The 27,396-nt window shown below is 37.1% G+C and overlaps 1 protein-coding gene across 6 annotated transcripts in view; it reads right to left on the reverse strand.

Moving 5' to 3' along the window:
* Positions 1-27,396, reverse strand: part of NAV3 (neuron navigator 3) — a 797,711-nt gene that overhangs the window by 33,762 nt on the left and 736,553 nt on the right. For 3 of the 6 annotated variants that reach the window (XM_087868917.1, XM_045779499.2, XM_087868918.1), the window contains 8 exons: positions 22,502-22,585; positions 12,689-12,800; positions 5,616-5,737; positions 4,631-4,651; positions 3,774-3,946; positions 3,416-3,481; positions 2,004-2,157; positions 436-610 (listed from right to left, as the gene is read on the reverse strand). In XM_087868917.1, coding sequence (XP_087725043.1) covers positions 436-610; positions 2,004-2,157; positions 3,416-3,481; positions 3,774-3,946; positions 4,631-4,651; positions 5,616-5,737; positions 12,689-12,800; positions 22,502-22,585 — 907 coding nt within the window. The remainder of the gene's footprint in view (positions 1-435; positions 611-2,003; positions 2,158-3,415; positions 3,482-3,773; positions 3,947-4,630; positions 4,652-5,615; positions 5,738-12,688; positions 12,801-22,501; positions 22,586-27,396) is intronic. The other 3 variants (XM_087868916.1, XM_045779500.2, XM_045779501.2) reach the window with 3 other exon arrangements.

A 27,396-nucleotide genomic window follows, 5' to 3' on the forward strand; every position in this document is an offset into this window, starting at 1 on the left:
TTCACTCTTTCACAGAGAATGTTCTTTTAAAGTAGTAACAAAGTAGAGGAAATTTTAAAAAGAAGAATGGGGCTATTTCCGAGAATTAAGAGTGCTAACATTTTTAGGGGCGCCTGGGAGGCACAGTGGTTAAGCGTCTGCCTTCGGCTCAGGGCGTGATCCCGGCGTTATGGGATCGAGCCCCACATCGGGCTCCTCCGCTATGAGCCTGCTTCTTCCTCTCCCACTCCCCCTGCTTGTGTTCCCTCTCTCGCTGGCTGTCTCTATCTCTGTCGAATAAATAAAATCTTTAAAAAAAAAAAAAAAAGAGTGCTAACATTTTTAGGATGGTAAGGTGAGAACAGTGGTGGGCGAGATTCTCCAAATTCCAGCCCCCTCCCCACTCACTAAGTCATAGGCATGATTTGATTCAGGCACGTGTGTGCACAAAATTACCTGAGGTAACAGACTCCGTGATGTTCAGATTGTTGAGAGAAAGTCCTAACGACTGCCGTGAAGAGGAGGAGGACGTGCTGCTGGAGGACTCCGACGGTGGACGAGCAGGCTTGGCGGTGTTTCCAGTTTCTGCCTTCAGCCGGTCATTTTCCGCCTTCAGTATTTCAATTTCATTCTGTTGTGAGGACGGGAAACATGAAAAAAAAAAAAAATGCAGCTAGTTTGAGTGAGAAAATGGTACCAACACTTTTACCAGAGTTGATTATTTGGTTTATGAAATAAAACATGTGGTGATAAGTAAACAAATATAAATTATGAAAACAGGATTTCCTCCACAGAAGGAAAGTTAACCTATTCTCTTTCTAACATGCATATATTCATGTATTCACATATGTAGATGCCCTTACCATTAGAATTTGTTTAAGTATTTTTTGAACGTACCATATATTTGAGAAGTCTTCTAGGACCTGCTACCATTTGAATCAAAAATAATATTTAAAGTGTTCATAACATTTCTCATTTTATTTTTTAAAAGATTTTATTTATTTATTCGACAGAGAGAATGTGCACAAGCAGGGGGAGCAGCAGAGGGAGAAGCAGGCTCCCCGCTGAGTAGAGTCCGACGTGGGACTCAATCCCAGGACCATGAGATCATGACCTGAGCTGAAGGCAGATACTTAACCGACTGAGCTACCCAGGCATCCCAAAATTCCTCATTTTAAATGTACTGTTAAAATTTTACAGGTAAATAATGCCATTTGTAATACTCTGAACTCATGGAGAGTTGAAAACCAGAATCAAACAGAAACAATATAAATAAGGTGATTTAAAATTACTTCAAAACCCCAGCTAATATCTGAAAAAGTTTCTGTTCCTTCAAAATGGGGGCACTAGGCTCATAAAAACCACAAAAACCTTTTGGTGAATATACACAGTGGCAGATAAATCTGCTCAGCAATGAGCTTTTCTTATTTCAGTCCTCTGCGATACCCAGTGATTACCAGTTTACAATAATAAAACAAAAACTTAGTCTGAGCACAGACTGGCTCTGAAATTAGCCTTCAGATGCTTCCCCAAAATACAAAAGCTTTACTTTTACAGATGGCATTCTACATCACTTTTACTTTCATATTTAGAAAGCTTGTGTTACATTTCTGTAGTTTCCTCATTACTTTTTTTTTCCCTCTCAATAGAAAATAGGTAAAGGCAATGGAAAGTCACATTTCAAAAGAAGGGAAAAAAGCCAACATAAAGGTAAATCATGGGAAAGTGAAGACGCGAGGCTTATAGTAGTTTCTTGACAAACTCAGCTCTCAAGTGAATCCAGTCATTGGTACAAGTGTCTTGAATGGCCCTTGAGAGCAACTGGCCAGTCGGTACTCTCACTTCCAACCCTGGCTTTGACAAATGCTCCATTCAGCATTAGGAAATGAGGTGCAAAGACTGAATAAACAGAGTGCGTTTCCACGGTGAGTTTAAAAGGGAGATTTGTTTTTATGATAACCAAGAGTGGCAAAAAAATAGTATTTTGCATCGCTCCTCTTTGCTCCTGGCAGGTCGGCACTGACCTGCATCCGGTTCATAGCTTCCCGGATCTGGTCAAGATGATGAGCAGAGCTGAGGGCCTCCAGTCGAATATCTGTTAATTTTAATTCCTTTTCTCTGAGCTCGCTCTTCAGCTGCAGAATTATCTCTGCCTCAGCCTCTGTGCATTCACAGATCCTGAAGAAGGAAACAAACAAAAAATCAGTGGTGGTGGTGGTGGTGGGGAAGCCAGAGGATCAGGAAAAGCAGTGTTGCTTTTAAGGCTCAACTGCACTATTATCCAGCAGCTACAGAGGTTCTCAGCTGCCGCAAAACCTAAAGAGAAGGAGAAAGAGTTTTACAAACAGTAATATATTCATGGGTTCAAAACTGAAAACAGGAGCTGTCTTTTTCCTTTAATCCTTTCCTCCTATTTTTCTGAAGTTTAAAAACGATCCGTTATTCTGAATACCAAGTAATCTTCCAAATATCCTCATGGCTGATATTCATGGGGCTGCATAGCATTACACCATCTCATTCTACCATTTTTCAAGGGACTTAAATCTCCACTTGCAGCTTTCTTTTAAAGCAGTTATGACATTCTTAAACCACTGGTTTGTTTTTTTGCAAAACTGTGCAAAGTATAACAGTATTTGCCACAACACTGTCTTCAAGTTACCATGAAAATCCAATATAAATATTGTAGAAAATAAATCAGGGAGATTAGTTTGGGACATTTAAATAATGGATGAGTGTTATATAATCCTCCCGGTAGGCTCAGCTGATTTAGGACATCAAAGCTAATGAAGCTGAATCACAGGTCTCACCCGTGCAAGAGGGCCCAGTCCAGGGCTGCTGGAAGGTCATATACATTACATCCCTATTGTTTTGTTGTTATTGTTATTTTGTGGGCAGTTTTGCAGGAAACACGGTGCAAGAACTTGTTTTTTTATTAACTAGTACCTTTTCCATTTAAAATGTGAGGACTATGTTATTGGTTACAAAATGACAGTGCTAGGTTGCTCCTTCCTATGTAAGTGGTGAAATTATCTGGGATATACAAGTGTCTTAAATGGTCCTATTCGTGGCTCTGTCCTCCATGACAGTTCTATGCTAGTCATTGTCATGGGCATACGAGGAAATTTGATTTCAATAGTATATAAAACGGAGAATCACCTCATCAGAGCACATGCTCTACATTCTCAAGGTTCCATTCATTCTTGTAACATCAAATGGTGAGCCACTATAAAAACGCTATGCTCGGCTATCTCACGGAATTAAAGGCAAAAGGATTACAGCTTGGTTTTAGGAAAATAAGCTGGACTTCAAAACCAGAAAGACAGAGGAGGTTTTGTTGTTGAAATGCATGCGAGTGATTTTAGAAAGAGCAAAGGCAAACGCTGCTAAGGTTAGAACCGGAATCTTGGCAAGTTGCATGCATCACACGCCATTTTACCGGGATCTATGCTTGTAGATCACAGGGCCATTTTGCCGTTTCTTTGGTGGCCAGACAAGGGGTGACCTGCATTGAATGCACAGTGAGACAGAGACATGGACAAATGCCAGGAAGAGAAGTGAGACTGATGACTCAGAAGAGTGGAAAGTGAGATCACAAAGCACTTAAATTCTAATATGTGGAAAAGGAAGGAGAAACCAGGCTGTCCACAGTTATAAGGAAGATCTGAAAACGACCAGCACAGATGGTGTTGCTGCTGTGAAGGCACAGCCCGACTGCATTTATAACACAAACAGGGGCTTGGCCTGAAGTTGTTTTTTTAAAAAGACGTCAGCATCCTGCGGAGGGAGTGACTTACGCTGAGGCCGACTGTGAGGGCTTCATGGACGTGGACCCGCAGTCGCCTGCATTATGGGGCACTTTCGGTGATGCTGGGAGGGATGAGTCAGTAAGCTCTTCAATGTCCGAATGTGAGGAAGGAGGCTTGGTGGACTTTTTCTTCCCAAAGGCTTGTTTGAATGAGCTTCTCAGCTGAAAAGAGGACAGAAATTACCTTTCTTGTCTATTTGCACTTGGAGAATTTGGCTTTGGGGCGTTAGTTTGCAGGTGCCATCCTAGCCACTGCCTGGGGTCAGTATGTACAAGCAGAGTATTAACAGGTGCAGCACGGTATCTCTAGAAAAAAATGATACCGCGTTTTGTGTTTTGTTTTATTCTTATATTAATCCAGCGCAGCGCAAACACGGGAGGCTTTGAAATAGTGCAGGGTCAAGGGCATGGCTGTCAGAGCACTCATTTAAAACTAAGTACCTTGAAGGGATCTCCACTCCCAATGCTTCTCTCTTCAAGGCAATTTGTTTTAAATGGCCACTTTAGCGCTACAATCAAGTCATGTCCTGCTGACAGTATAAACTTAAAAAGCAAAATGAAATCAAATTCACCTAACACTTCATTAATTGTGATTTTCTATTCAAATTTTCAATTCCCGTACTATTCAAAACCAGAATTGGTATCCCCTACGGCTCTATTCAGAAAGTGGTTTTTACCTCTTCTCTTTCAAATTTGAGATTAAAATGAAAAGACACAAAGAAAAGACATACAAGGTAATCTGTTTTTAAAAGGTATAAAAAGCCTACTGCCAAAATGAATAGCATTCATGCCAAGGTAGGGTATTTTTTATAGATGCATGCCAAATTGTCCACGGTTTATATTCACCTCACTTCCTCTAGAGTTCACCTTGCAGAAACATGAAAGAGTGTGGAATTACAAATCAAGGGAATGAAGGCTGATCAGTATTTTAAAATATTACCTGTATAAACATTTTTTTTAAAACAAAAAAGATATTTCTTTCATTATTTATAGTAGGCACTCCAGCAAAACCCTCTGATAGATATGTTTTGGATTTCATCAATAGTTGTCCTTATTTTAAAAACTACCTTTAGTTCATGGTATTAAAAGAAATCCTTTACTGCACGGTTTTTCAACATTTTGCTGTGATAGCATCTTCCCCTCCATTTTTTAGCAATTGCTTAATATCATCATAAATTCTATCTCTAGCAAATGTAAAGCACTATTCTGGGAAAGTGCATTTCTGTGTTTCTGCTATATTGTCCTGTAAAAAAAATAGAAGCAGACACTAATGTAGTTCATTTCTGAGGAGGTGAAGCTTTATTCACACTGTGCCCTGCTCGACGTGAGATGTGCGGAAGCTTTCAAGGTTTCTTGTTTCCCTTCTTTACAATTCTTCTCCTCTTTCTTCAACCCCACCATTGGTATCACCACCACACCACCATCTTTTCTTCTTCCTCATCTCCACAGTGAACCCCTGCCCTGTCATTTATTAACAGATGTCATCTTATTTTTCCTTACAACAACTTTATAAAGTCAGTATTAATTATCCTGGTTTTGTAGATGAGAGAAAGTAGGCCTCCTCAAAAGGTGAAGTAACCTGCCTATGGTCCAAGTAGTAAGTGGGAGAGTTGGGATTCAAACCCAAGACTAGTCCTGACTAAAACATGCTCCTCAGCACCATGGCCCCCTAATTTTGGTGGCGAGGACAGCATTCCAGGGGCCAGTCACTTGAAGGAGACTCTTTGTAAACTGCTACAGATTTCTAAAGCTCAAAAGAAAAAAAAAAAAAAAAAACCTGACTCATGGTGCACTAATAAGCTTTCGAATGAGATGAATGACCAGGGCTTACCCAGTTTTTCTTTTTCTTTTTCTTGGAGTCAGCATCATTACCACTACCAATGCTGGAATGGCTTGTGGCACTGTTGATACTAGAAACACTTTCAGAGGAATGCTGTCTTCTGATGCGGAGATCTAGCAACAGACAGAGAGCATCACATTAGCTCCTAAAGACTTTCACTGTGAACAAATAAGGCCTCTAGGCTTTCTGAGAGGAAGGCTGCTAATAAAAGTCAACATGGCTTCGTACAGATCAGTTCAGTGCGGTTTTGGTTTTTATAAGTTGAATTAAGTACCACTTTATTTGCTTTAATTAACTGGGTTATCGGCATTCAGATTCATTGGGTATCTCATACAAGTCTGTAGCTCTGGCGGTTTAATGAGTTCTGAGTTTTATCCAAAAATGAAATGCTATGCTAGTGATTTCTACTGAATACCTGGATCAAGCATATCTTCCAAAGAGATTTATTCCAAATGATTACTTCTATGGAGTAAATGGAAACTCATAATAGCATGAGAATTAATTGTATCTTTTTAATATTAGTGCTTTGAATAAAGCTACCGAAGCCAAACATATTAATTTTCCATTTCATAGACTCATACCACGATAGAGCCAAAGCAAACCTTGGAAGTCATTTAAGCAATGCAATTCACAGAGGACGAAATGGAAGTGCAAAGAAGTAACTTGACCAAGGTCAAAGAGCCAGTGAGGGAAGGTGCTCAAGAGAGAAACTACATAGACTGCATGTGTAAACTAAACAGAAAACATATTTACGACAGTGCGATTCTTCCATCAGAATCCCGCCCATGACTTGTAATAGTAATGATGGTAATAATAATAACAACATGTAATCACAAAGCTAGCTTTTATCATGTGTTTATTCTACTTTGGGATATCTAATTTCATTCTTTTTTTTCTTTTAAGGGTTTTATTTACGTATTTGAGAGAGAGAGAGAGAGCAAGCAGGGGGAGAAGCAGAGGGTGAGGGAGAAGGAGACTCCCTGCTGAGCAGGGAGCACGATCAGTGGGGCTCCATCCCAGGACCCTGAGATCATGACCTGAGCTGAAGGCAGATGCTTAACCGACTGAGCCCCCCAGGCGCCCCTTATCTAATTTCATTCTTAAAGCAAAGTATTGAAGTAAGTTTAATTACTAAAAGTGATTTCATCAGTCACATAGCTGAAACACAGAAGAGCCAATCTGACACCTAGACACGGTCTAACGTCTACTGTGCTAACTGCCATGTGATACGGGCTTGCCATACTTCTCAAAAGCATGTAGTGCTTCTTTAATCACACAAGATAATTTTAAAAAAGCAACATTTACTATTTAATCGTGTTTTGAAGATACCCACTTACTACATACAATCAGCCTATAAGATTTATTTACAGTTGTTGAAATTGAAATTTTATCTACTTACAATGAACTGATATTAAGTGTTAGTGGACACACTGAGAAATTATAAAATTGTTTTTAAGATCAAATCTGCTTTAAGGCCAAACTTATTACTATATTTAATTGGCATCAATTAAGATGTATCAAGCAAAAAATCTCAGTGGAACTTCTAAGATGTCAGAAATTACTACATAGCTTTTAAAAAGGTTCCATAGAAACAACAGTATAAAATCAAACCTTCCAGTTGACTGATTTATTGAACAATGCAACACCCCATGACAACGAAACTATAACTGTTACTTTCAAATACAATAAGTGAGTATATGTGTGGGTATGTAATACATGTATACATATCTCTAACCTTATAGTCATATACATATATATCAGTAAGTACCTTAATTTTTCCATTAGGATAATAAGTATGCTGACAAATTTTATAGGAAGGAGAAAATAAAACTATTTTTCAGAATCCACAGATTTTGGCCTCTTAAAAGTAAAAGTACTTTAAAAAATAATGATGAGAATATTTACTGTATTTACATGTCCAAAATATTACCAATGTCAAAACTTAAGGCATTGATGTGTGCTATTTTGATTGAACAATAAAGGAGCATAGTATCCCTTAGTCAATGAATATGGAAGTTATATGAATAAAGAAAAGAAGAATATGTTGGTATATACTTGTGTTTTAATTTCTGCTGCAATTGGCTATAAACTTTTGTGATCAAGACATATTATTTGTTAGGTTTTTTCCCTAGTAACTGACTTTCACAGAAAAAGCTATTGCACTAGGTGTTAAAGTACTCCAGAGTTTTTATTATATCCAGAAATAATAAATTGCATTTGACTTCGATTAACCCTCAAAATTAAGAAGATGGGTAAATTCTTATAATCATAAGTCAAAAGTAGTCCTTAGAGGTATTATGTACCTTCAATTATGATAGCATTTACCAATAAAAATTAGCAAAGGAATGATTCCAATAATATCATGGAATGAAAGGAACGCATTTACCCATCTCTAACAATTCCTTTCTAGTGCTTGTAAGTATTTGATTCAGTACATGTGGCATCATAGAGCTTAGTAAAGAATGGTTGACCAAATGGATATCAACAATGCGAGTGAATGGAGAAGCTTATTTTAGAAGTCTGTATTTCAGTTAGGAGTTTGTTCATCCATCCGTTTCCTCTTCCTACCCTTCATACCAGCACTGCCCCAATTCAAGCTATCACTACCACTTACCTGCTTGACAGCAAGAATGGCTGTCCAACTTACCTTCAAACCATTCAATAGACAGTAGCTAGAGAATTCTCTTTAAAAGGAAAACATAATCACTGCCTTACCTAAGACTCTTCAATAGATTCCCATTTTAATAAGAAAGAAAACATTTCAACTCTTAAATAGGGCCAAAAGTCCCGCAGTAATCTGGTCAGTTACCCTCTAACCTGGTTCTACGTGTTGTACCTTTGCTCACTGGATCAGTTCCACAACGGCACTAGTCCATTTTCTATCTCAAGACTCTTCAAGATTATTCCTCTCTCAACATTTACCAGATGAGTTGATCATTATTCCTTGGAGTTCCCCTTAAATGTTGCTATCTGGGAAAGGCCTTTCCTGACCATGAACCTCTAGGAGGTTCCCTGGCAGCCTTGCTTTCTATGGCACCTATTCTTGTCCATTTTATAACTTATAACTCTTTTGGCATACATATTCAGCTACGCCAGCGATCACACAATTGTTTATTTTCTGCTCTCCCACAAGACTAAAAGCTTAATGGAAACAAAGATTCTATCTGTTTTGTTTACCATTGTATACCCAGGACCCTGTAGAGACTATGGCAAGTGGTGGGTGATCAATAAACACTTGTGAGTAATATTATTCTTATTCATTTGATGTAACTATATTTGCCTAACATTCCTAAAAATGTATTCACTGTTGATAGCAACTGACTACATCATCTGTTGAACTGTATTTGGCACATCTCAAGGAAAAACTATTCTGTTTATACACAGAGGTAGTGACTTAATAGTACATTTTGAAAAAGAAAAGTAAAATTTTCCATTACTTTACTTTTCATATATATTTATATACATATCTCTATATAGAGTTATACAGAGATATATTTACATTTCTGTGGCAGTGGAGTGTGAGCCCCTGAGTACAGAGGACTTTTTTTGAAATCTGTATTTCAAGATCTAATAGAGTGGCTAGTATATATCATGTGTTCAAATAACATTTGTGCATGAATAAATAAATTTATTATATTATGGACTATTATTTATTGGGCTTTGTTAATAAATGTGATGCACAAATAGAAAATATAAAGCTACATTAATTAATTATGTGAATTTGTCATAGTTTGACCTGTCTATAAAAGTGTTGCCTCACTCCAAATGTATATTGTAAGATTACATGTTCCAAAGTTACCTAAGATAAATATGTAAAAGTCTCAAAAGCCAAATCTCAATATGATTTCAGACTATACATTTATAGCTTATACAATCACCTTAATAACCCACAGAAAGATGCATAATTAGTCCAACAGACTTTATTTTCTCCATGTTATGTCAATGGTCAAGATAGTAAAAATCAGTTTGTGTTCACTGAATTTAATATTAAGTTTTAATATTACAGACCTAATCTAAATATCCTATATACACTTATTTTCTTTGTCAGTTTGAAATCTTGTAAAAATATGTTTTAATCTTTCCTGACCAATTTGAATATTAACTGTTATCATTTTTCTCATTTTATGTAACCCTCCCACATTTCTGAGCGGAGGAGTTCCTTTTTTTTTTTTTCAATTCCAGTAGGTCTATGAGGCTACCTGTTGCCTACGATAAAAGGAATCCTTCCAGAAAGTTTTACTTCAGTGACTTGTACTGTGTTAAAGAAAGGATTAAGTCTTTTAAAATCCCTTCTGGACCTATTTACAACATGAAGATTTAGAACATAAGCTGCTTTATTATAGCTCTAAGATAAGCTTTAAATATGCAGTAATTTTCCATGTGGCATATAAATCAACTCCCCCACATGGAAAGTTGCTAAATTCTTAACAGAAGTAGCCCCTAGAGAACTAGTTTTTCCTTCAAGTATATCTCACTTTATATAATTTGTTTCCTCAAATTTAAATTCAAGTATTTAAAAAATTACATTTTTAAAATTAAAATTCAAATGAGCCCCCTTTGTGTATAAGGCACCATCATAGCCACTTGGACTGAAAAAACAAACCAACCTACCATTGATCAGAAAAGGCAGATCTTACATAAATTAAGGCACCAAAGTATACTACACATTTGGACAGAAGAACAGTTATTTCCAGAAAGATATCACAAGGGGACCTCATCCAGCTTAAGGGTCAAGGAGGCATATTTAGGCCAACTCTTATAAGGTCTCAACAAGTTTTTATGCTGAACAAACAAGGCAGAAAATTTTAAGTAGATACAACCAGAACACATAAAGAACTTTCAGAGAATTAGATGAAGCTCAGGGCAGCTGAAATATACAATGTGACAAAAAAGCAAAGCATAAGGTCTAGAGCAGTGTCTAGCTAATAACTGGCAGTTAATAATTATTTGCTGAATGAACAAAGCTGGTGAAGAGAGATTGTGTCATGTTAAGAAGTTTGTATTTCATCCTAAAGGCAATGGGATACCTGTATATATAGGTTGTTGACGATTGCTTTGGTTTCAGTGCGAAGAACGATATAAAGTGGTACAAGATGAAAGGCAGGAAGGATTGGGGAATTTGTGGTCATAGTTCATGGGAGAGATGAGGGATGGTGATAGCAGGATGAGAGAAAAGGGAACAGATCCAAGAGATATTTAATAAGTGGAATCAACAGAACTTGATGGTTTAATGAATGAGGAGGGGAAGATTTATGAATGACACCGAGATTTATGGCTATATGGAAGGATGCTGGTGCCATTTACTGAGTCAAGGAACACTGAAAGCAAAGCAGGTCTACGAGGGAAGACGACAAGTTCAAATTTGGAGATGTTGAATTTAGCATGACAGACATCCAAAGATAACCAAATGGAGCTTTCTCTGGGGCAGCTAGATTTATAGATCTGTAACTCAAGAGATAAGCCGGGCCTGGAGAGAGATATATTTGACAGTTACCAACACATATATGATAATTATAGCTAGAGGATGAGTTTGTACAGACTTTTAGATAGGATGAAGAGAATCACAATGCACCAAATCATAAAGGAAGAGAGTGGAGGACTGGGTTCTAAGAAATACCAACATTTAACAGATGGATGCAAATGAGTGAACCTGCAAAAGAAACTTGGAAAGAGATTTCAAAGGAGCAGGAGAAAAACTAAGACTGCGAATGTTACAAACATCAGAAGACATGAATGTGTCAGGCAATGGAATGGACATCAGTATCAAATGCTATTGACGTTTCAGTTAACATAATCTAAGCGAAATAAGTCAGGCAGAGAAAGACAATGATATGGTTTCACGTATTTGTGGAACATAAGGAATAGTAGGGAGGACATTAGGAGAAGAAAGGGAAAAATGAAAGGTAGGAAAACAGAAGGGGAGACGAACCATGAGAGACTATGGACACTGGGAAACAAACTGAAGGCTTCAGAAGGAAGGGAGGTGGGGGATGGGCTAGGCCGGTGATGGGTATTAAGGAGGGCACGTATTGCATGGAGCACTGGGTGTTATACGCAAACAATGAATCATGGAACACTACATCAAAAACTAATGATGTACTGTGTGGTGACTAACATGACATAATAATAATTTAAAAAATGCTATTGACACGTCAAATACAATAAGAATTTTAAATGTTGTACTCGATTTCGTGTCCTGTAAGTCATTATGGATCCTGGAGAGAACAGTTTTGGTTTGATGGTAAGAGAAGCCACACTCCAGAGATCCGGAGCGTGACTGGCTGCTGGAGACATTAAAAGAGTCCATCAAATGTTCCCAGGATTCACCTGGAAATGGGAAAGTACATGATAGGGCATCCAGGATTTAGATAAGCATTTTTTTTTAGCTGGTGAAGAGTTGAGCATATTGAATGCTGTTGAGATAGTTAGGACATGAATAAGCAGAACCTATGCAAAGGAAAAAAATGACATGATGTGAGTACAAAGCATTTCTTCAGAGGGAAACTAAGGAGGATGTGGTGGCAAATAAGATCATTTTATTATTGTTTAGAACTGATGAAGCATAGTAATAATTAACAGCAGACTTTTAGTCCTTTTTCTTACTGTTTTTAACATTTCTGTAAGAAGTGTACCTTTTTACTGCCTCCACCCAGAATGAGCTGTTCCCCATACCTGTTACTTGATATTTTACCATATCAATTATTTTATTTTTGTTTACAGAGCTAGATTTTCATACTCCTTACAGGGTGTGTTTTGCTGGAAGTCAGGTATGAGTGTATTAAGCAACCTCCCCATCCCCATTTTCACCAACTCAAACGGAGAAGAATGTGTGTACGACTATAGAAGCAAATTCCTTAAGGTTGATTAAAAAATTATTGATAAGGAAAGCTACTGTTCTTAAATTCTGGGATTCTGACTGCATTAATACCAACTTATTCATTATAAAAGGTAGTGCCACTGAGCAAAAGCAGCTTCACTCTAAAATAAAATAAAATAAAATAAAATAAAATAAAATAAAATAACTTATCATATTGGATGAAAAATGGCAATATTTCTAAATATACCTTTGGGAGGGTGGTCTGGACCATTCAGCGCTCCCTGAATAGCAGCCTGGGCAGCAGAGTTCTGGGCCTTCAGCATTTCAATGGTTTCTCTTAGTTCTATAAGTTCAGACTCCTGTGAAACAAATAGAATTGAGAAGTTTTAATACCTAGAGAGAAAAGTAAAATGTCCTTGTTCATAATTCACAATCACACGGGTTTCATTTTATGTAGTGCACACATCCTGGGAGATTTGGATGCCTGACTGACCTTGTCCAGTCGTATCTAACAACTTCTTATTTACCTAAATGCAAAGGAGGACTTTTTAAAAATGTCTTGGTTATTCTTTTATAAATGTGATCTGAAGAGTCTTATTCCTTCTAAAGGGTGGCACCTAAAGCTGACCAGTGCAACACAAAGCAAGATAGCACATTGCTCATTGTATACCAAACTTACTGAAGGCACCATGGTGAGGTCACAGAGTTAGCCAGCAGAATTGCACAGGTGCGTCGCATTGCGTTTATTGTAAGACAGAAGCCCTGAATTCTTGTTGAATGAATGACTTCAGACTTTGTCTCATTTATTTTGCACGTGGGGAACTGATTCTTTATGTATAAAAGCAGGAACTCATCCCTAACGCACTCCTACTAAATGTCATCTTATTAAATTCTGCTGGATCAATCGAGGTCATCTTAGACTCTGATACTTTCATCCAATAAGATTCCTGGTATGGAGACCCAATTTTACCAAGCCAAAGCAACACAGGAATTTTTTTTTTTAAGTGAATAGAAATACATGCAATCTACAGCCCTTAAATAATACTAATTTGTCCCCAAAAAAGGTAGCTTACAAATCTATTGTTATGAAACATTTATTTTCTTATCGAACTCAAGGTAACTTTAAGATATGTCCCAATGAACATATAAATGATTTTTCACAGTTATCTAAGTGAATTGTTTTATCAGAAATGACTATGAGGAAGAATGAGGAAGAGAGGGTATGTGGCTCTCCAAAAAAGGAAGTAGAGTATTGTTTCAGCACGGGCAGTATTTCCATCAGGAGCTCAAAAACAAGGGGCATCCAGAATTCGTGGCAGTGGTGGTGACTCTAAATTAGAATTCTTGTCAGCCTCTTAGAGGGAGAATTCCTAGGGAAGGTAATTGTCGTTGATCATTTTTTCTAGCAACTTTGGCAGAAATCCAAAGAATCAGGCTCCGATTCTTCAATCCATAGCAAATAGTTTATTCCTTTCTCCATCTCCCAGAATATATGTAAAAATGTAAGATCATGACAATTGCCTTTGTAGGAAACTGCTTCAGATATAAGAATGTCTATTCAACCTTAGACACTTAAAAAAAAACCCGAAAAAACCCCCAAAACGAAAAATGGGCAATGCTAATTGAAATGATAGCCAAGTTTGGAATAGATACCTAGCAAGTCCTATAACTATTTTCATTGGATAGCTGACATATTTCTAATATGTTTGTGGAAAACTTCCACTGCTCTAATACAAAATTCAGACCCAATTCATCAAAATATCTCGGTCTCTCCAAGTTATATCTATAATTTTGTCCCTTGTTCAATTAGTAATAGGTAAGTTTTCCAAAATTTAATGTATTTTCCATTTAAAATAAACCTCCCACTAGATAAAATGTTTAATGAAATTCATTCTGCCTCTACCAGAAAACTATTCACAAAAGGAGGTCTATAGTGCATACTTAACGAATCACATAATTTAAATAGTAATTTTACAACATATAGACTAGAATACACGTTAAATTCTAATTAAAATCAGATTTTCATCCTTGAATTTAAAATCAATAGTGCCTGTACTGTGGATTAAAAAATCTGCTGAAACATGTGGTCTTAGGTTGAAAGAAGAAAAACGGAAATGAGATCTCATACAAGTTCTAAAAAATACAGCTTAATTTTATGAGTAAGCTGACTTATTTTGATGTCTAAACTTTAATCTTTTCTAGAGCAATCTCTTCACAAAACTGTTTTTAAAAAGATGAGAAGTGGAATGCTCAGGGAATATTGCTTTTTCAGAAAACTGCATTTAATATGAGATAGAAGAACGATCACTTAAAATCAAGTATCTGGTTTTTTAAGATTATTTATTTATTTATTTGAGAGAGGGAGAGAGAGGGCACAAGTGGGGGGGAGGGGCAGAGGGAGAAGCAGACTTCCTGCTGAGCAGGGAGCCCAATGCAGGGCTCAATCCCAGGACCCTGGGGATTATGACCTGAGTCAAAGGATGATGCTCAGTCCACTGAGCCACCCAGGTGTCCCTAAATTTAAGAGTCTTTAAAAAAACAAGAGATATTAGCAGGTTAGTTGTTATTCAGCATGGCACTGTAGACCCAAAGGAAGAATAACTAGGTAACAAATATGTTCATTATGTAAGTTGGGAAAATCACATGCATGAAAAAATTAGTTTCGCCAAATTCATATTAGTAGTTCTTTAGGGAAACTTTATAAGTATAAGCAAGGGCCTATAAAATATTTCAGTGTCTTTAATTAAAAAGAGAGTTAAATTTGACGCTGATAATCTGTCCAAACCTGAACTAGGTATCTCTTTGTACCTGCAAAAATTCCTTCCTTCTTTCTTATTTCAGTTAATGAGATCCATGTCACTCAAACTAGAACTATCCCTTTCACTGAGTCTTCCCATATGATTTCTCTCTTTGCTTTTAAGTATTTTTCTCACTATTAAAGGCCCTGGGGAAATGCCTCCATACGCTTGAAACCTCTTATCTTTCCTTTCAGGAAAAAAGGTCCCTTCTCTGTGCTTCCAGACCATTTAATGCATTATTAGTTGTTGTAGACTTTGTCTTTTCACTGAGATTTATGATCTCGGTAAATGTTGGGATGATTTTGTTCAAATGTTCTGGTCAATGTTAAACAGGTGTTTCTCCCGTTCAAAGAATAATGTAAAGCTTCAATTTTACGTATGTTTTAACAAGAAGGTGTTTGATCACCTACGGTACCATATAAAAACATCAGGGACTTTATTATTCATTGTAAACAGAAAGTCTGGATACGGCTAAACCAGTGAAATCATTTCCCTTGACGGCAACAAAGGCAGGTTTTCCTTTCTCTCTTTTCCAGTAGTAAGTATATAAAGATTAGTAGAAGCACTTTAAAATGAAACTTGGCTGAGACATAGAAATTGTTTTTTAATAGTTTGTTTCTAGTCTTCCTTTTTTTTTCTCCTTCATAATTACAGTTGGTGGTTCACATTTATTTTTAAGCTATATTTTTCTTTTTTTAAAAAAGATTTGTTTATTTATTTGAGAGAGAGAGAGCCCAAGCACGAGGGGCAGAGGGAGAGGGAGAGAGAATCCCAAGCAGACTCCCAGCTGAGCAGAGCCCCAGGTGGGGCTTGATCTCACGACACCAAGATCACAATCTCGAGATCACGACCTGAGCCGAAACCAAGAGTCAGATCCTCAACTGACTGTGCCACCCAGGTATCCCTTAAGCTATATTTTTCTAAAGTGAGTATAATGCTTAGAAATTACAGTGCTGCTTCCAAGTACAGATATGAAATCTTTTTTTTTTTTTTACCATGGTGGGGAGTATGGATCAGAAATATAATTAGAAGCTAGTTCTAGAAATACCCAAATATAAAATTGTTTAATACTCTGAAATATTTTCATTTAGTCTCTTTTTTTTTGAAGGTGACCAAATAGAAGATACTTTAGTTTCGAGAATCTCTATTCAACTTTCAGAAAAAATCCCTGGAGCATGTGTATGCCATCAAGATATGGATTTAAAGCCTCTTCTAATTCAGTAGTTTCCAGTTTCTACTCTTTTCTTTATATGCCAAAGAAAAGACAGGAGCTAGGATGATTATGTACAGGATCTTGGGAATAGATGACCAGATCATACTTTGCTGATATTTTCCCACTTTTCAAAAGTGGGAACCAAACTAAAATTTCATTCACCTACAATAAGCTATTCAAGATAATGATGCCCCAAACACCTGCTGATGATATAAGATTCCAGTTTTCCATGAGAGTTTCTCGTGTAAAAGAAGGTGGATGGAGTCAATATCTTTTCTAACTGCTTTGTACATGTCTCTGGAGCTACACTAGTTATCAAGGTCAGACTTGGAATGCCTCAAAATGAGATGATCACATACTTTGTCGTAATACTAGCTTTGCTTGGTGTCCTTTCCAACCTCATTTCCTAACTTCATCTGACCTCTTTCTAAATTTCTCCTGGACACAAGCCTTGCTGAAAATCCTACAAGCCTGGTAATAAAACTCATCAACCAACTTCACCTTCTAGGCAAGACTCTTAAAAATTTTACACTAAATCTGCTTTTCTTTCCTTACACTGACGCTTAGTTAAACTTACACTATCTAGCTGTAGTTGCTTTGAACATGTCCTACTCCCCACGCCTATGTGCGTGCCTTGAAATCTTGTAAATTTTTCTATTGAAAGAACCCAACCAGCCCTGATTCTAACAAAGTGTGCTAAGTTCCCCAAATCCCAGTAGTGCAAGTAACTTGATTTCCTGAATAACATGGATTCAAATTATCCTATGCTCTAAAAGGCTAATGAACGTATTTTCTGACTCTAGTGATACATTTTTTTTTAAAGATTTTATTTATTTATTTGATAGAGACAGCCAGTGAGAGAGGGAACACAAGCAGGGGGAGTGGGAGAGGAAGAAGCAGGCTCCCAGCAGAGAAGCCTGATGTGGGGCTCGATCCCAGAACGCCGGGATCACGCCCTGAGCCGAAGGCAGACGCTTAATGACTGCACCACCCAGGCGCCCCTCTAGTGATACATTTTTAAAAACTATTCTACATGACAGATATTTTAACCTGAACTGGGAAGAGTTAATGTAAAGACCCAATTCAACAAAATTTTCAGCTAGTTCTCCATTATCTATTTCCAGAAAATTGGCTTTGAATTTTCTCAGTTTTAATTTTTAAGCTTCTATTCATCTAGTCACCAAGAAAGTAGCTTCATAGAAGTAAGAATGAGCAAACCCCAGACTTTTCAATTGGCATAAGGATCAATATCTGAGCTCTATCACTTATACAAAAAGGTATTCCTCTGCTGTCTCTGACATTTTTGTTTGTTTATTTAGTTAGAGAAAGAGGCAGAGAGAAAGAGAGAGAGGGAGGGGCAGAGAGAGAATCTTAAGCAGTCTGTGGAGCTGGATGTGGGGCTCGATATCACAACCCTGAGATCCTGACCTGAGTTGAAATCAAGAGTCAGACGCTTAACCAAATGAGCCACCCAGGTGCCCCTGTGCTCTGACATTCTAAGACTAACCTAGTACACCTTAATATATGTTCTAATGGCCTCTGGCATGACTGCTAAAGGAAACTAATTCGAAAGTCTTCTAATTATCAGTGAGTATAGCCTTAGTAACTTTGCCGGAATTTAGCAGTTCTGAAAAATTTTAATTCATAAAAATACAGATTTGCAAAATTCTTGCTGTTTTGATGACCTGTATTACAGCCTTCTTCATCTGGCATTCTATAGGAAAATAAAGCACTGAACAATAATCTGAATGGCACTTTTTTTTTCAGTTATGACAAGGATGGTCCAAAGGTTGTACCACTCCAGATGCAGAGAAAAAAAGTTATTTTTTATCACATATAATAGATATCTCAGGCCGTTAAGTCTTAATTCTCTCAAAGAATCTTGGTGGAGAAGTGCTAATAAAGGGACAAGGACCATAAATCCAGGTAAAATTCTTAATCGGACTATGTCAGCATCATAATCTGTTAAGCCTTAGGTTAGGTATAAGGCAATACCTAGAGACAATTCCACTCTCCAGCCAACAAGCAGTCACGACAATCATTTTAAGTTTTCCTACTTACAGACTTACTATTAAGTAACATGTAGCCTTCCAGTGGCTACCGAGGATGCACTGAAGCTATCAGAAAATGCTGCTGGTTTGATCTTTATTAACTAACTTTTATCATTTAGTTAGAGTCAAAAGCCTTGGAATGGTTCCTTGTTTTCAAGGACCAGATTCCTTAGACATCTTTCTAGCCTTAGTTTCACATTTCTCTCCACATCCCTTCTTTTTCCCTTAACATCTCCTTTAATTTCCCTCCTTGCTGCTCATGCTCATGGTGCCCCTTCTTCTATGACACGTAGCCCCCATCTTCCTGGAATTAATCTTTTTCATCTTCCTAGAGCCCAAAGGGGCTCTTCTGTGCCACCTCTACTCTGGAACCTATGTGAAGATGCAGTGGTCTCCTCTGAGTATAGGGGCTTAGGACACTATACTATTATGTTTCCAGTGGCACCCTGAGTAATTCATACATGACTTTTCTTTCCCACCAGGCTATAAGGGTATAAAAGCAGTATTCTGGCAAGACAACCAGGATTCCAGATATGGCATCTGGGAACAAGGAAAGATTTTAAGACACTATTCAAGGAAGTAGACTTGGTCTATAAGTTAAACTAAAATTTTGATATAGTTTTTAGACTATTAATGCCATATGATTGTTGAAAATCATACTTTGAAGCCAGAAGAAGCCCAAAGACTTGGATTTGAATCCTAGTTTCATTTACATTTCTTAAGTATGTAGCCAAGGACATGTAAGCACCTTGGCTTTTCTTGCTTCATGTGTTAGTATCCCACCTCGCTTCCCAACATCCTCACTCTCAACGTTTTCAGTGGTGCTTATCTTCACCTGAAATCCTATATTTTTATCATTAATCTGTCACCTACTAGAGTATAAATTCTATTTTATATTATAACCAGTTATATTGGGGCGCCTGGGTGGCTCAGTCGTTAAGCGTCTACATTTGGCTCACCGGGCGTAATCCCGGTGTTCTGGGATCGAGCCCCACATCAGGCTCCTCTGCTGGGAGCCTGCTTCTTCCTCTCCCACTCCCCCTGCTTGTGTTCCCTCTCTCATTGGCTCTCTCTCTGTCAAATAAATAAATAAAATCTTTATATATATATATATATATATATATATATATATATATATATATATATATAAAATAACCAGTTATAAACCAGGATATAAACAACGTGTGTGTGTGTGTGTGAGTATAATACATACATACATGTAGTATATGTTATGTATATATATATATATTTCACTGCTGAATTCTCAGTAGCTAGGACAGGCTCTCATACACAGTAGAAATTCAATATAACTTTGGTGAATGATTAAATGGACAAATGAGCCTTGGAACTCCAAGAACAGAGTTCCAAAACCTCTGCTCTATATGCGCTAATCTTTTTCCGGGGATTGTTGGATCACCAGAGAGCAATATACCCTTTTATCTCAGCTCCCTGAAGAAACGACTTTACTGAAATATGATTAAATGTTATGCCCTCAGCTTTCAGAGAAATGTCTATTTGAACAGCGATTTTGTCTTTTGTTATTCCATGACCCCAATTTAAGAAACTTTACAATAAATTTGTCCTTGAATTCAGTGCCAAAAAGTTTGTCTCTTCGATCTAAATTATGCTCTTCCGGTCAGAAAATGAGAACTAGATATGCCAAGCAATCTCCCTTTGTGCCTCAGCTGCCTTGACGTTCAATTCCATTCTGTGCTTTGCGGCAGTAATTACATAGGCTCAGGCATCGTGTTCTATACATTCCTCTACTTGTTTGCACTAGGTTCTATTATTGAATTGTGCCATATCATATTGCAATTAATTTTATGATTCCCAAAGCCACCTTGGAAATATGCAAGTTTTACACCTCAGATTAATAAAATAAACCACTTACTAACACTGTTGTGTGCATACGGCTTGCAATAAGACAAGCAATCACTTTATTTTCAGTTAAAAATGGCAAGGCAATTTCAGACATCATGATAGCTTCTGAGAAGATTCTGTAATTTTGGCAATGTTCCTTTATGGTTAATGTGCACACAATTATAAAATTCCGTGTATTATGCAGATGTATTTAAAAAACATTCAGGCATGATTCATAGGCATTATAAATTAACAAATGCATAGTTTTCTAATTTCTATGAGAATTTTTACTCATAAATATAAAAGAATTGAAGGAAATAGGGGATGGTAAAAAACATTAATTTTGATTTCTTAAAGATATTGAGACTTAAATACTAATCATGATTTCTAGCAATATGCCCGGCATATGGCCAATGATGAATTTGGTTTATCCTATATTTCTTTAAGTGAGAAAGGGAGAGAAATGTAAAGAAAGTTAACATTTTTTTTTGACTATCCACTCTATGTGGCCTTAAAGAGTATCTTACTTATTCCTCAGAGTGATTCTACAAGGTAGTTATTATAAACCTGACTTTTAAAATGATGAATGTGAGGGTCAGCAAAAGAAGATTCCAAAGCTCTTAAGAGGTTCCCCGAGATTCACACTAAGCTTCCCCGGGCTCCAACATTCATATTCTTTCCCACTTGGCTGCCCTAAAAGACCTCGTCATCCTGTTTGCTGAGCTCTTAGGTTACATAGTGAAGTGGTAAACTGGACTGCCTCTCTCTCCCTCAAAAAAGATGAAGATAAAATTCCTCTGCTCAAAAGGCATTTGTCATCTCCCCTCACAGAACAGGTCTGACAAGGATGGATAGTGCTTCCATGGACAAGGGAAATCTCTGAAATAGGAGAATGAAAGAGAAGGGCGAATAAAACAGAGTTTGCTAATTACACCAAGCTATTACAGGAATATTTGATTTTCTCTTGAGTTTAATTCATCTATTCATTCAGGTTTTTTTTTTTTAATTTAAAAAATGGTAAACTGACAAAATGGTAACATATGCCAGTTCTCTAAAGCTAATGACATACTTCACAGAACTGAAGACAAAACTGAAGCCATCTCTAAGGATAGATATAGGTACTAATTCTGAAAATAGCCAAAGCTTTTTAGATTTTGGATCTCTTTGGAAATTAGATGAAAACTGTGGACATCTGCTCATATTATGCACATATGCAGTTTTTACAAATGTTTCCATACAGTTTTAGAGACTTCATCTGTCTCTAACACCCATCCAAGGACTCAGGTTAGGGTCACCAAAATAATGGCAGAAAGGTAAGTTACTGGTCACCCCACGGAAAGTGTCCGGATTCTTTCTCGGCAACACGAATCTTTTTGATATGTTCACCTCATGAACTAAATTCTCTGTTCCCTTCTTTTTAGAATTCCTTCTCCCCCTCCATAAAACCCTTTGGGTTTATTTTAAAGTTTTTGATATAAGTTAACTTTACTTTTCAAAGACCATATCCCCAGATGCCAACTAATCCTCATTACTCCAAAAGGACACAAATCTTCATTTAGCATTCTGTATTTCTAAACTTCAGTTCAGGATGGGTGTTTCGGTCTCTTGTCCCACAGATGCTGTAATGTGAGCCCCTTACTTCGTAGAATCCTCACATCTCCTCCAGACTTTCTCCATGGGTATCTCTGCTTACAGCCATCGTCTGTATCTGGGCTTACAGACCATGTGTTTGTGAAAATTCTTGTCAGAGTGCAATTCTTGTCAACTGCATAACAAGTTGTTCCTAGAATATTCTAACTCTTCTCCTATACAACTGTTTCTCTTTCTCAACATTTGGTATTCTTTTAATAGGTCCAACCGGGAGGAAAATAATAGACTGCCTGGAAAGAATTGCATATGTGTGTGTGTGTGTGTGTGTGTGTGTGTGTGTGTGTGTGTCCTAGTATGGATTAAACTGAATCATATGCCTTTAAAAATTAAAATCTGAAAAGAAAAACTATTATCTCTTTATTTTCCAATTTAGTATGCAATGGATCCTCTGCCGTAGTGTGTCGAAGGAGCTGTATCTCATGCATTGTTTAAACATCCTATGCACTAGCTGTCTTATTTCAAGCCCCCATGGTAATTCTTGGACATACCTTCTGTTCTGCTGTCATGGTTAAACTTTGCAGTCGGCCAGTCATATTCCCTAAACTCTTTTCAAAAGCTGCTACGAGGTGAGCCTGTGAACAAAAATGGAAGGAACACATTTTAAATGTCAGAACATTATATGGATGGATGAAAACTCTTGATTTTATCAAATGCTGAATTTCAGGTATTCTAACTCTTTAAATACTATGACCATCATGGTTAGCTTTCCATGATGACTCTCTTTTAATGTAAATCTTTGTTTATGTCATTTCTAAATTTCAGTTTAAATTCAGCGTTTCTCTCTTGACATTTAATGTGAGTTCAACTTCTGAAAAGGGATGGTATTTTGCAAATAATAACACCTTCTGACTTGCATATCACAGAGGATTTGACACCCAAAATACTGAAGAAAGTTCTGAGTTGCCAAGTTTTTAGACTTAAAGCTCAAGAGGAGGTCACTGCCATAGTCAGTGGACAAATGTTTCTCATTTTTCTACCTGCATGATGACCTTTGGAGATATTGTTAGTTCCTTCATTGTAACGATACTCTCCTTCAAGTGTCAGACATTTGCTGACAGCTAACACATTATCTTTCCTCTTTTCTGCATACAAAGGATGGAATCAGAAAGAGTTGTCTTCACTTTCCAAACTCCTTTCAATAAAAGGGCTTTTATTTCTACTTTATTCCCTTCAACTAAGAAAGTTCTGGGAGGCCAGCTAGAAATAATACTCAGTCATATTTTGTTTAAGTTTTCATGGCTTTCTGGTTTTGTTTTAAATCTCAGGGAATTATACATATTGCAGTATAAAACCCTAACTGTTATGATTAAGAAGTATTTGACAATCTTACAGCTCTAAAAGAGGCCAGTTTCTGTTGGCATGCCATCATCCAATAGCTTCGCCCACAGAATAGTAAGCATGGGGAGGTGCTCCAATCTCTCATTGCTGCTTGAGGAGAACTACCGGTATGTTATCTTAAACCGATTGAATTTTAGTGTGCCCTTCCAAAGATACAATGATAGAACATTTTACAACCTACATCTCTAATAAATTATGTGTGTGGGGGGGAATTTGGCAATCCTTGGCAAAAGATTAATTTTTTGAGAGAAGGGAGTAAAAGGACTTATTAAAATACATCACCTTGTAACTCTAGCAGAGCTGAAAGGCTGAGGTAACTATTATCAGATGGATGGCAGGAGTCCAAAGAATTAGGGCACTGGAAATTTATTCCATTATTTGTAACAGCTAGAAGTTTATTCCACTAGTGATAACAGTGAGTTTATTCCATTATCGGTAGCAGCCAGAATGTACAAGTCCATTTCATTAGTATCACAATATAAAGGTGTCTTTGTTCCTAGCTCTGAGCCTACCTTGCGCTCCCTTTCTTTTCCCGACACAACAATGTAAAGATAATTTGTGGAGAATACCTCTATTAATCTTCAGTCCACCAGTACAAATCTTTATTATTTTTCCACTCTCTCTTGCCTCCATCTCCCTCCCCCACCAACTCTCTCTCTCTCTCTCTCTCTCTCTCACACACACACACACACACACACACAGAGAGACACACGCAACCTTGAGAATTATACTCCAAGGTTAGTTAGCAGATTTAATAGGATAAATAACACTCTTTAAAAAAGAGGAATAGTATCTGGTAGTTTAAAATGTTTCTAATGACAAGGAATATCCTTGCATCGGACTTAATATATCAGAAATACGCATAAGGTTATGTTCTACTTTCTCTCATATGTAACCTTTTTTATTGTAAAAAAAATCTTAAGTGAACAAAACCACATTAACCGTATTAAAAGTGAACAAAATGCAAATGCATAGCTCACTGGTTTCTCATGTAGCGAACATTCATACACTCACCAACCAAGTCAAGAAATAGGACAACTGAAGATCCTAGAAGTTTTCCCTTACCTTTCTCCTATTACTGTCTCCTCTCCCTTCCCCAAAGATAACCACTAATATTGTAACATTTATGATAATTATTTTCTAGCTTCTCTTTATAGTTACACTCCTAAGCTCGCATCCCTAAACACTAAGGTTTACTTTGTCTATTTTTTAAAACTATCAGAGTAGAATCATATGGCACAACTTTTTCGTGACTGTTTTCTTTTTCTTAATGTTATGTTTCTGAGATTCAAACGTGTGGTGTGTCGCAGGAGTTGGGTTTTGCTGGAATGCCCTGCTCTATGATTTATAATATATTTGCCCAGGACTGACCAATTGTGCTGACTGCAGTTTAGGTTCTTATCAATAATCCTGCATTGACTATGCAATGGGTTACTAAATCCTAAAGTAAAATTACTCATTTTCTTTTAGAATAGTGAAAATTCTGGCTGGAAACCACTGTTAATATATATTAAAAGTAATGCAAGATTCTAGTCAATATTGCAATTTTAATTCTCCCAAACAACTGTAAGGCTTAATTGTCAGATATATAAACTTGAACGTATACACTTGGAAGAAAATTTTACTTTACCTTCTATGCATATTTTCTCAGTTAAACAGGAGTTAAAATTTGACAAAGAAAGTAGGAATGTGAATATGCTGAATAAATATACTGCCTGTATTTTGTAGCTATTAGTTAATACAAAATGTTCACTATGAGAATGTCAGTTCTCAATCTTTGGAACATTGCTGTTCATTAATTATTCATAAGAAAATGTATAACTGGTTACCAAAGAACGTTCTGAGTCACATTGTTCTCCATGAAAAATATGTTAGAAGTATGTTAGTGAAATACTTCTTTAAATTTATGTGGCCTTGGCTTAGATTATCAGATTAACTTTGTTACTTTGAAGGTAATACAAGGTTAAATTTCTCACCAATTGGATTAATGGAAAGGGAGTCTAAGAAACCAATAACAGAAACCATTCCTACCAGTGATGATCTTTGTCATCTCAACGGAGAGAAAATGGAAAGTAAAACCAATTGAGTATAGGACAATAGATCTTGTCTGAAAAACAATAAAATGATGACTTTTTTACAATTGTGGATTTTTAGGGGGACTACTGATCATGGTTTACTTGGTTCTGACTTTTCTCTTAGCAGCTGCAAAATTTTCAAGCCAAAATAAAATTGTATCAATATGATAATGAATACTTCCTGACTTGCGTTAGGTGAAGTTTGTCAAGGAAATAAAATAGACACAGCTGAATAATAGTTAAGGGAAGGTATTTCTAGTACATATTGTCTCTAGTTTTAGAATCCTATAATATAATCTGAATAGAATCTGAATCTTTACATAAAATGAATTATTGTGCTGCTAAACAGTAACATGAAAGATTATGAAAAATGCCTACACTGTATTCGTTCACCCAGAATTTAGTGACAGTCCATCAACAACAACAACAAAAAAAAACCCATAGATTTATATGGAGATGTATATATATGTGACTTTACATTTGAAAATCAATAGACGAACTGAAAATGATTCTGAAATCATAAATAAGCTTTCACATTTCTTTTACACATTATAAAATTGTTCCTTCAGTGTTTGTCATGGTTAATATGTGCAAAATTGTTTTCTGTGAAAGGAGATGCAGAAAAGTAAGAATAACTGCCAGAATACATAAAAATATTAAATGGAGCAAAAAACTAGGACACAGTCCTAAACAAAATAACACCCCAGAGATTTTTGGCTAAAAGACTTATGTGCTGAAAGGCAAAAAAAAAAAAAAAAAAGTACCCTTTGTTTTGTGACATTTTCATTCAGCAGTATCTTTGAAAAATGGAAATAATAACTAGTCTTAGTACCCATTTCTAAATATGTAAGAGCTGAGATTCGTAAAGAAAATATATTAGAACACAGACAAGTGCTCCCCACCTGACTCAGCTGTAGGAAGGTGGGGGTGAGAGGCCAGAGGGCACCTGGCTGACTGTCTGATATGACCATGCATTGGCAGATGCTTGCTTGGGGAGGCTCCTCTTTTCTTCCTGTTCATGGGTGGAGTACTGATCAGGGAAGGCTGGACAGCCGTATCTACCAACATACCCTCCTTTCTAAAGACATCCTAGGAGAAAGTGCTTTACAGAGAGTCCACCCAGGGCTTTCTGTAGCTCTGATCAGTGACTTTCACAAATGGATGGGAAGACTCTGCACATTCTACTGAGTGGAGATTTACTCCGCCAGTCAAATGAGAACTGAGTTGGCTGGGCACCTTTCTAACTAACCACTGTTTCTTTCTTTCTCTCTTTTTTTTAAAGATTTATTTATTTATTACAGAAAGAGAGAGAAAGAGAAAGCTGGGGGAGGGGCAGAGGAAGAGGGAAAGAGAGAATCTCAAGCAGACTCTGCACTGAGTACAGAGCCCAACACAGGGCTCGATCTCATGACCCTGAGATCATGACCTGAGCCAAAACCAAGAATCGGACACTGACTGCCCCACCCAGACACCCCCCCCCAACTGCTCCTTTTAACAAAGTGGGAAAAAAGCATTTTAGTAGGGAAGCAGATAAATCTCAAATTAAAAAATTAAAACATGGATTATTGTGTGGACTCTATGTAAATACAATTATGCCAGGCCCAAACACAGATCAATTGACAGATCTATTACAAAAACAAAAAAACCAAACAAACCCAAATTAAGGAAAATCATTTTAGTCCTGATAGGATTAAAATATTGAGTAAACAATGAATATCTAGACACTTAAATGATTAGTAAATTTAAAAAAGTAACAGTTAGTGATATTTTCTACAGAACCAAACCCATTGTACTTCATCCACATAAAAATCATGGCTCGGGGCACCTTGGTGGCTCAGTCAGTTAAGCGTCTGCCTTCAGCTCAGGTCATGATCTCACGGTCCTGGAATTGAGCCCCATGTCGGGTTCCCTGCTCGTCGGGAAGCTTGTTTCTCCCTCTCCCTCTGCCTGCCACTTCCCCTGCTTGTGCT

This window comes from Ursus americanus, chromosome 17 (assembly GCF_024610735.1).
Source record: "Ursus americanus isolate L20-20 chromosome 17, mUrsAme1.1.p, whole genome shotgun sequence".
NCBI classification, from domain to species: domain Eukaryota; kingdom Metazoa; phylum Chordata; class Mammalia; order Carnivora; family Ursidae; genus Ursus; species Ursus americanus.